General features: G+C 54.3%; 1 protein-coding gene across 6 annotated transcripts in view; it reads right to left on the bottom strand.

The window, feature by feature from the left end:
- Window positions 1–3,574: 3,574 nt before the first annotated feature.
- MKNK1 (MAPK interacting serine/threonine kinase 1) overlaps window positions 3,575–10,000 on the bottom strand; it is a 41,844-nt gene continuing 35,418 nt past the window's right edge. For 4 of the 6 annotated variants that reach the window (XM_074266035.1, XM_074266036.1, XM_074266038.1 and 1 more), the window contains exons 10-13: window positions 7,349–7,543; window positions 6,508–6,672; window positions 5,980–6,023; window positions 3,575–4,881 (exon numbers count right to left, since the gene is read on the bottom strand). In XM_074266035.1, the coding sequence (XP_074122136.1) occupies window positions 4,653–4,881; window positions 5,980–6,023; window positions 6,508–6,672; window positions 7,349–7,543 (633 nt within the window). In that variant the 3' untranslated portion in view covers window positions 3,575–4,652. The remainder of the gene's footprint in view (window positions 4,882–5,979; window positions 6,024–6,507; window positions 6,673–7,348; window positions 7,544–10,000) is intronic. The other 2 variants (XM_074266039.1, XM_074266034.1) reach the window with 1 other exon arrangement.

Genomic DNA, 10,000 nt, shown 5'->3' with positions numbered 1-10,000 from the left:
CCTGTGGCTGGCACATAGCTGTGTAGGGCAGATTCCCTCCCTCCTGTCAGCTTTGTGTTGATCCAATAAGCGCATCTTGGTCTGAGGAACAGACAGAAAAGTCCGGAACAGAGACGAGCCCAGGCCCTGGTAGGTTAGTGAACTCAAAGTCCACATCTCGCTCCACAAAAGTGGAAACAGACCCAGAAAAAGTAGGTGAGCTTCATGGACCCCTGTAAGGTTTGTGGTGCGATGCACTTCGGTTTGATCCTCAACATAACCCCGGGGAGATCAGTGCCATTATTGTGTCCATTTTATAGATAAGGAAACTGAGGCTGAGAGACAGGGCAAGTGACCTGCCCTGGACCATACAGGCAGTGAGTGTCAGGCTGGATCTGAATGCAGGTCTTCTTGGTTGCATTGTCCCACAGCAATACCCACCTGCCTGTGGCACCCCCCCCAGACTAAGGATGGGAATCCAGATCCTCTGCCTTAGGGCTGGCACTCTTCCCACTGTTCTGCCTTGGCTTCCCTGTCTGACAGTAGGAGAAACTGAGTCCCAGAGAGATTTGGACGCGAGCACTGCATCGCCTCTGATAGAGGGGACACTGGGGGCTGAGTGACAAGTCCAGCTGTGCATGAGACCAGCCTCTGGGCTCAGAGACAGAGCCCCCCTTCCGCTCTGCTCTCCAGCCCCGGCCCCTTCCTTGGGTCCCCAGAGAGGCTGGTTCGTGTCCCAGAGGCTGGGTCCTCCCCAGTCCACATGGGGGGGGGGGTGCTGCAAAGACTCCACTCCCCATAGCTTTCCTTCCCCCGTAGTTCACAATGATTCACCAGGTCAGAGAGAGAAGCATCAGTGGGCAGAGACAATCTTGGAGGACCAAGAGCACCCTGGGGTGGGGGGTGGGGGTCTAAGATGTGGAGGAGAGGGCAGACGGGGGGGAGGGCTCAGAATCCTGGCCCGGCCAGTGGGGGTCTCGGGCAGACTCATCCCATGATTCTCAGCTCTTATCATTTTAAGGCCCGAGATCCTAAGGGTTATGGTCAGCAAGACCCCATCCCAGACCCTGAGAGGCGGCCAAGGGAGGGCCGAGGGAGCCTTCTGGAGGCCTGAGGGCAAATCCCCGGCCAGAGACTAGGGCCCTGCCCAGGGAAAGCCTGAGTTTAACAGCCCAAGCTACTCCCTGAGGCAAGCGGGAGGAGCGCTGATTATCTGGACCTTCCATCTTACTTGGGCCTTTAAGTGGGCCTCGGTTATAGCCCGCCTCAGATTAAGGCTTCTGACTGAATTTTTAGCTTTGACAGAACCATCATCCACAATTACTGTGTCCAATCAGGAAGCCAAGATCCCCTGGTAACTCCCTCCCTCTGTCATACTTTCCCAATAAGCGGCCCACTCATGTTACAGATCCCCCCGAAGCGCCTTCTGCAGGAATCTAGCCCGTCCTATGCTTGCTGTGCCTTTCTCCTTGCTACAGCTGACTTTCAGGTGCTTAAACTTCTGTAAGAATTTAGCCCCATGACAATTGTATAAATGAGTACACATATTTTGGATTAAACATATGTTTCTACCACGTGTAACATATATTGACCACTTGCCATCTAGGAGAGGGTGTGGGGAGGGGGGGTAGCACATCTTAATAAAACTCTACGTTCCCTGGGTCCAGTGATCATAACTTTTCCTTCCTTTGTTGGCTCCTAGTATCCCTATCAATAGAGCTGCCTCGCCCTTTGAGGTGGCCAGAAACTGGGAACCGAGTGGAGAACGGCTGAATAAGTTGTGGTACATGAAGGTTATGGAATATTATTGTTCTGTAAGAAATGTCCAGCAGGATGATCTCAGAGAGGCCTGGGGAGACTGGCAGGAACTGATGCTGAGGGAAATGAGCAGGACCAGGAGATCTTCAACAACAATACTATGTGATGATCAATTCTGATGAACCTGACCCTCTCTCCAACGATGAGATGAACCAAATCAGTTCCAATAGAACAGTAATGAACTGAACCAGCTACACCCAGCGAAAGAACTCTGGGAGACAACATGAATCACTACATAGAATTCCCAATCCCTCTGTTTTTGTCCGCCTGCATTTCTGATTTCCTTCTCAGGTTAAGTATACATTATTTCAAAGTCCAATTTTTTTTGTGCAACAAAATAACTGTATGGACATGGATACATATATTGTATTTATTTATTTAGCAGAGGCTACCGGCAGTCTGTGCTCAGAGTGCTCCCCACTGAGGTGCTCATCCCAGTGGCTGGCACTTAGTAGGTGTTTTATGGGTTGAGGCAGCTGCCAGCCATTGGCTTTCTGCGGCTAAGCCAAGGGGGTGGGATGGAAGTGGGGGGCTGGGCTCACCCTCCTAGCCCAGCTCCAGGATGTCGGAGAACATGGGGCTCCAACTCAAGGCTTCGTAATTCCCTCCGATATTGGGCGGAGCCTGGAGATTCTGTAAAAATAAGGCTTTGGAGTGTTTGGGCACCTGGAGAGAACTCAGAGGCCCAACAATCAGGGGCTGGCACAGGGAATGGGGCGCGTTTGTGGGAGTCAGAATGAATGCTCTGGACCTGGATGGATGCATGAATCAGACCCAGAAAGGAGAAGACATCAGCAGGGGAGGGTGGGCTGCCACGGACATTCTGTAGAGGGCCACAGGCAGTGGGGGAACTCTCGGCTCTTGGTGAGGTATGAGCCCCTTCAGTCCTGTGGAACTCTGCTCACGGGCTCTGGTTCGGCTCCCCTAAGGGCTCTTGTCCCTCCTGAGAAGTGGGGGGCTGACAGCTGTGTGATTGAGGCAGTGATAGCAGGTGGCAAATACGTACAAGAGCAAGTTGTTCCCGTGGTCTCAGCACGCAGTATGTGCCGAGCGCATGCCCAGGGTTTGGTTACATAAGGGTGTGTAAGGGTGAAAGAACTGGGAATAGACGGACTCCACATTCCCACCACCCTCGGGAGTCCCACCTCATCACTTCTCCACTAAATGTGGGGGCTCTAGAAAGCAGGACACAACAAAACTCCCAGCATTCGCATCGTGCTTAATAAACGGGATCTCCTTTGACCCTTGCCATCAACCTGGGAGGGAGGTGCTATTATTACACCCACCTTAGAGTTGGGGAAACCGAGGCAATGGCCAAGGGACTCGCCCACAAGTGTCTGAGGATGGACTTGGGTCTCCCTCAAGGCCCAGTGTCCTGTGCATTGTGGTGCCCTCCCCCTCAGCTCCTTATTCCAGCCTCCCCAGCCCGGAAGCACTTCCTCATGGCTGCCCCTTGAAGCCCCTCTCCGGTTCGGCGAGTCTCCTCCACGAACCTTCATGCCTGATCTCAAGCTGCTCGCCCCCCCATCACAGCCCCCACCTTGAATCATGCACAAGCGGGGTCCCCCAGGAGAGAGGCAGCCTCTGGAGGGCGGGGGCAGGTTCCTGCTGTTCCCCCCCAGCCCAGAATCTGGCCCTCGACCAGGCAAGCACGCGGTGAACTGAAATTCAAGTAAAAGATTACATCAAGTGGGAGGGGAGCGATCATGAGACATGTCCCTGTCCGTGACCCCCGTTTCTGGAGAAGCCCTTAAAGCAGCAAGAAGGATGCTCCAACTGTACTTAAAATAATTTTATTTAAAACAACGATAGCTCAAAACATCACTGTCACAGTGTATAAAAGCCTTCAATAAGCTTGTTTATATTTCTTAACGCTAGTCATCCACACAGCAGAACACATAAAACTACACCGGCAGCTGCGGCTACCAGAAGGCTGTTGCTGACCTGCAAGGGGGGGGGGGGGGGGGGCTCCTTCTCATGCCCCCCAGCCTGGCCCCTCCTTCACCCCCGACATATCCACACTCCCCAGGGATCCCCAGCCAAGGCCGGCTGCCATGATGGTCTGTGGAAAATGTCTCAAATCCTACTTTAAAACGGAGTAGCATAGAAAGGATGGTGGGGGGGAGAGGGGAGGCTTAAGTCAAGCCGCGCGTCCCTGGGGATAAATGGGCCCGGCCCTGCTTGCAGGGAGCGCCCCGGTCCGTCGCGGGGGTTAAGCGGCCTTCCTTGCCAGGAGGGCAGGCTGGCACGGGGCTTCCTTCTTTGAGAAGTTTAGCAGCAAGTACAAATGGGGGGAGGCTGGGGCCTCCCGGTTCCTTCAGAGAGAGACGAGACGACGCGCTTCCCGTGCTTGGGGACGGGCTCAGAGTGGGAAGATGGAGCTGATTTCGTGAACCAGAAAATCAGACGCCCACTGCTGCGCCTCTGCTTCCACTCCCGAGTGGGTGGGGGGCAGGGGTGGGGGCCCCAGCCTGCCACAGGAGCAGGCCAGGCGGGGAAGGGGGGGAGGGGGAGAGGGAGGGAGGGAGAGTCCCGGCCGGCACCTCAAGCCTTCCGGACCTGGCTCTGAGCGGTGCTCGTGCCGAATGCAGAAGCCAGAAGAAATGACCCTATTAGTCAAAGTGACAAGTGACTGTTATCTTTTCCGATGACAACCCCCTTGGAGAAAGCTTCATTCTCCGGCCCCCTGGGGAAGAGCAGAATTACCAGAAGGGGGAGGCGGGGGAGAAGGAGATGGATGGTGCTCGCCAGCATCTGCGCAGACGGAGGCAGGCGGACGCGGAGGGCAGACGGCCGGCCGGCCTCCCCACCTGGGAGCCATTAGCGGAGGTGAGTGGCGCGGAGGAGGCTCGCTGTCAGAGGGCCTCCCGGCGGGGCTCGGGCTCTTCATGGCGGCTGGCGTGGGCCTCGGCGCGGCGCCGCGCCAGGCGGGACTTGAAGGGGGGGGAGAGCCGCATGGAGCAGAAGCCTTCGCTCAGGGCCTCCTGGTCCTCCCCCAGCTCGTGCTCTTCATGTTGGGAGAGCTGTCGGTTCAGGGCGATGGCCTCGGCTGCAAAGAGCGTCAGGTCTTTGGTGCTGCTGTTCCTGAGAGCCAGAAAGAGGGGGAGCTCGTCTCCGGCAGGACCCCCGGCCCTGGGCAGCGCCCCAGAACGCCTGCATCCGGCTGCCAAGGCCTTCCCCGGGAGCCTGGGCAAGCATTCTCCACGTACTACCACAGGCCCGGAGCATCCTGGGAAGCGGCTTTTTGTGGGTGACCTTTAGGCCTCCTCTGCTAAGACCCCCTCCCCATCCCGGGAGTCCCCTGACCCCCACTCCTCCCTGAGTGCCGAATTAGAATGGAGGCTCGTTCTGGGATCCTCAAGGATTCAGTGTCTAGGAAGCATAAACGGTGATTTTAAAAAATCCCATCTGCTGTAGAAACTAAATCCCTGTCCTTTGAGGGTGGGAGTGGGGAAGGATGCTCGGGAATAGCCCAGAAGCATTCTGGGTTCTGGGGGGGGGGGGCTGGACTCCAGAGGTAGAGGGGCCCCTGGGCCTGGAACCCTGGCAGCCTGGCCCTGGGCAGTCTCCGATCCCCTCTGCAGAAACGGGGTGCCTCAGCTATTAAGGAACAAATGGAGGGAGGAAGTGTCTAAACATACTCAATGCTGAGGGGCTGGAGTCTGACCTCCAGGGTAAGGGGCACAGGCTCGAAGAACAAGCCTTCCCATAAATCCTCGGTGTTTGATGGGAAGTCAGTCTCAAACCCTCCTACTGTCCCCGCTGCCCCCCCTTCCGAGCACTGGGGGATCCCTGAGCAATCGTCTGTGGGTCAGGTTTGGGGGTGAATCCAGGTTTCTCAGCAGTGCACAGTGGATGCACCTTTGACAGGGGTGGGGGATTTCCCTAAGCCGGATGGAAAGGAAGGGGAGCAAAGGAAGGAGCCCCTCTGGTCGGCTCCCACGGGTTCCTCACTGCGGACCTGGGGCTGAGCCAGCTTGCCCCTTGTTACCCAGAGAAGTCCTCAGGACTCTAGGTCAGAGAGGAAGTGAGGGATGCCCGGAGGGCCAGGCCTGGGCATCGAGTGCCGAGGAAGAGGGGAGAGCTGGGGCAGCTCCTTCAACATCTGAGACCTTGCCCCATGTACTTCCCAGAGAGACCATGGGCAGGGACCCCGCTCGGGCCCATTCTGGGCCTCCTTACCTCTGGAGCACCTGCGGCGTGGGCAATCCCCTCTCCGGAGCCTGCTGAAATAGGAAGGGCAGAGAGCTGCAGAAAGGAACTGAGCGACCCTCCCCCCCAGGACCTGGAGGGCACTACCACACTCTTGGGCACAGGGGGCAGAGCTCCGGCCCCGGCATAAGGAGAGCCCGGTCACTTCTTTATCTGGTTTCTCTGGGAGCTTTAGTTGACTCATCTGTAAAACGGGTATGATGACTTTGGTGGCACGCCCCTTCCTGGGGAGGGAAACTGCGACATTCCATTTGCGAACAGTCTAAGAGCCAGCACCCCACTTTACAGATGAGGAAACTGAGGCACAGAGGTATTGCTTCACTTAAGGACTCTACTAGATTCAAATTCAGAGCATGACAAGGTTTAGCTCCAGAGAGGCCCCGGGTGGCCATCAAGTACGAGTCTTACTGAGGCCCCAGGCCAAGGAGCTCAGAGCCACCCAGCTAAGAAGGGGAGAGGCGGGCCTCGGCCCTCCCACCTCCCCCACTCGGCACTCACCCCCTGCAGCCAGGGGTGCTGCAGGACCTGGGCGGCGCTGAGCCGCTGCTTGGCGTCGCGTACGAGAAGCTTGGAGATGAGGTCTTTGGCCTCCGGCGAGATGTGCGCCCAGTCCTTCTCGGGAAATTCGTATTTCCCCTCCTGGATGCTCTCAAACAGCCTGTCCTGGGGAGAGAAGGGGCGGTGACCTTCCTGCCCCTGCCCGGGTGGCCCGAGGGGAGCCGGGGTCACCAGTGGAATCCCGTTCCCTGCCCGGCTATGAGGAGCCCTCTCCAATATCGAGGGCAAAGGGAGTCGGAGGCTCCGAGGAGACAGAGAGGCTGAGGGCACAAAACATGGCGTCAGGCAGGCCCGAGTTCACATCCTCCTCCTCCGCTTACAGTCACCTGACTCCTTCTACCCTCAGTCTCTTCATCTGCAAAATGGGGATTACCAGAGCACCCAGTACCCAGGACAGCAGAGAAAATCACACACACTGACACAAGTCTGGGAACGCCAGCTGATCTGACGAACTTAGACGGGGATCCCCTGGAGGCCGGCACAGAGCCTGGCATACAACAGGAGCTTAATCAGTGTTGGCTGAGTACTCACCTGTGCTTTTTTCCTATTTCATACCACTCTGTTCTTGGATGCTTCAGTGGCCTAACCTCGCCCGGCCTACCTTGGATGGCAAGCACGGGGAGGCTCGTGAGCAGGCAGGCCGGCGGGTGACAGAGGCCCTGGTCTGGGCTGCCATCGCAGGAGGGACCCGGGGGCAGCTCGGGGAGCACGTGCTGGGGAGTACGGGCCCCACCCTGGAAACCGCCGCAGCAGGGGCCCCAGGACTCAGGCTGAGCCTCACCTGGCAGACTCGGCAGACCTCTCCCCGGTCCCAGCCGCAGTCGGTGCCACAGTGACCCACAAAGGGAGGGTAGCCACTGAGCATGATGTACAGAACCACCCCGAGGCTCCAGAGGTCACAGCGCTTGTCGTAAAAAGTGGCTTCTTCAGTGAACACCTCGACCACCTCAGGGGCCATGTACTCAGCCGAGCCGCACTGGAGGAGAAGAGAAGGGGAGATGCAGGGAGGACCATGAGCACATATTAAGCACCTACTGCACACAGAGCGCGGGACTGGGCACAGAACATACAGAGAACATGCCTGACGTTCTGAAAACACGCTACGTGCACCGAATCCCCTCCACCCCAAAGTGCCCACTGCGTCCTCCCCTTCTCTGATCCCTGCCTTGTGGTCAGCAGTGCACTTATGGCTACAGGGACTCCCAGAGAAGAACTTTCTGGGGGGCCTCCTAGAGGACACACCCTCTGCTTCTGGACACAGCTCTGCCCATCCCAGGGAAGCTCTTCCTGACATCCAAACTGCCCCATTCCCACTGCCCCCAGTCTGCGCCTCTGGAACCAGAGAACCTTGTTCTCATGGTGCAGCCCTGAGAGTCCTCCGGAACAAGCTGAACAGCCAAGCTTCCTCCCTCAGGACAAGCTCCGATTTAACGGCAGCCTTCCTATGACGCGGTTCTGAGCAGAGCCGAGCACCCGACTTCAGACCATCCAAAAAGCCCCATGACCAGAGGCTGGGCGTGATACCGTTCTCAATGCAGCCTCAGACTGCACTGGAGTGCTAGAACATCCTGCCGATTCCTTTTGAACTTGTGGACCACTGAAATCGCCAGATCTTTTTCAGAGGAACTGATGTCACATCTTCCCATTATACATGTATACTGATTTATACATATAAATATATATACATGTAAACTGATTTATTTTTTTTTATTTTTTCTGGTTATACATGTATATTTTTAAAAAATATTTCCTTATGACTCATTTTGGGAGAGAAAAATTAGAACAAAAGGAAAAAAACCCAAGAGGAGAAAAAAAAAACAAAACAAAAAACAGAAAAAGAAAAAAAAAGTGAACACAGAACGTGTGATTTACATTCAGGGTCCATAGTTCTCTCTCTGATGCGGACGGGATTGCCGTGGATCACTGAACCACTGAGAAGAAGCGAGTCTTTCATGTGGACCGGGGCACAATCTTGCAGTTACCGTGTCCCACGTATCCCTGGCTTTGCTTATTTTGTTTAGCAGCGCTTCATGTAACTCTTTCCAGGCCTTTCTAAAACCAGCTTGTTCATCATTTTTATAGAATAATAATATTCCAGTACTTCCACAGACCATAAATCATCCCACCATTCCTCAACTGATGGGCAGGAAATTGATTTTTTGAACCTCACTGGATTCTTCCCCACATCCTTGCCTGGCACGATCTCTTTGGATCCTGATCATATCATCCACAGTGTTAGCGCTCTCTCCCAACTCTGTGTCACCTGCGAGCCTAATAAGCACGACAGTGATGTCTCTATCCAAGTCACTGTTAAATGCGCAGGGACAAAAACAAATCCCTGGAGGGACAAGGGCCCGTCAATGACCATTCTGGCTCTCTCTCCTCTTTTTTTTTTTTTTGGCAAGGCAATTGGAGTTAAATGACCCGCTTAGGGTCACATCGTTAGTAAATGCCCAGTGTCTGAGATCACATTTGAACTCAGGTCCTCCTGACTCCAAGGCCAGTCAACGCACTTCTATTGTGCCATCTCGCTGTCCTGACTATTCTTTCTTAGATGTGTGAATTAATGATGTAGTCTAGAATTCCAAGGAATGGGAATCAAGCTCATGGTCTACAGTTTACAGATGTCGTTCTCTTCCCTCCTGTGGGCAGAGGTCAACGACCCACATTAGAAAAAGAACACATAAAAAACCAAAATCGGCCCAAGTAATGTGACTCCCTCAAGAGGTTTCAATATGGTTTCCCAACCATTTCTAAATGACAGTTTGCCCTCCTGTTGGGTCCTGGCCTTGGGATTCTGATCTCTGTTTTGTCTAGAATCATCCTGATTGCACAGGTTGGTCCTTCGTAGCCATGTTCCACATATGCAGCCTCCCCTCCTGATGCATTATGTCCTCCTCTACTAGACCACAAACTCCTGGAAGGGACCATGCTACTGATCTGTGTTTGTATCCCCAGGACAACACAGGGCCTGGTACACAGTAAGTGCTTAATAATTAATATTAATAATTCACTTGAAAAAGCCTCTGAAAAAGGGTAACACTAATTTATGCTAAAATCCCTCTAGGACAAAGGAATAGAAGGGGCTTTTAAAAATATGATAGAAAGTACCTACAGAGCTTTTTACACAAAGAGGAAACATTAGAAACTTCCGCAATAAATATAAGAGTAAAGCAAGACTGTCCCCTTTGTCCCCCTACTATCTGACACAACTAGAAATTCTAGGAAGCAGACTAGACAGAGGGCATAAAGATGGGCAAAGAAGGGACAATGATCCCTATCTGCCGAGGATAACACTTTACACAAGAAATCCTAGAGAATCGGACAGTAAATAGCTTCAGTAAAGTGGCAGAATACAAAATGAAACCACAAAAAGCAGCAGCATTTCTCTGTGGAAACAGCAAAATCTAAGAGGAAAGGGGAGAAAGAGAGA

Source organism: Sminthopsis crassicaudata, chromosome 4 (assembly GCF_048593235.1).
Source record: "Sminthopsis crassicaudata isolate SCR6 chromosome 4, ASM4859323v1, whole genome shotgun sequence".
In the NCBI taxonomy this organism is placed as follows: domain Eukaryota; kingdom Metazoa; phylum Chordata; class Mammalia; order Dasyuromorphia; family Dasyuridae; genus Sminthopsis; species Sminthopsis crassicaudata.
The sequence above is the reverse complement of the archived record's forward strand: the minus strand, read 5'-3'. Positions and strand labels throughout refer to the sequence as shown.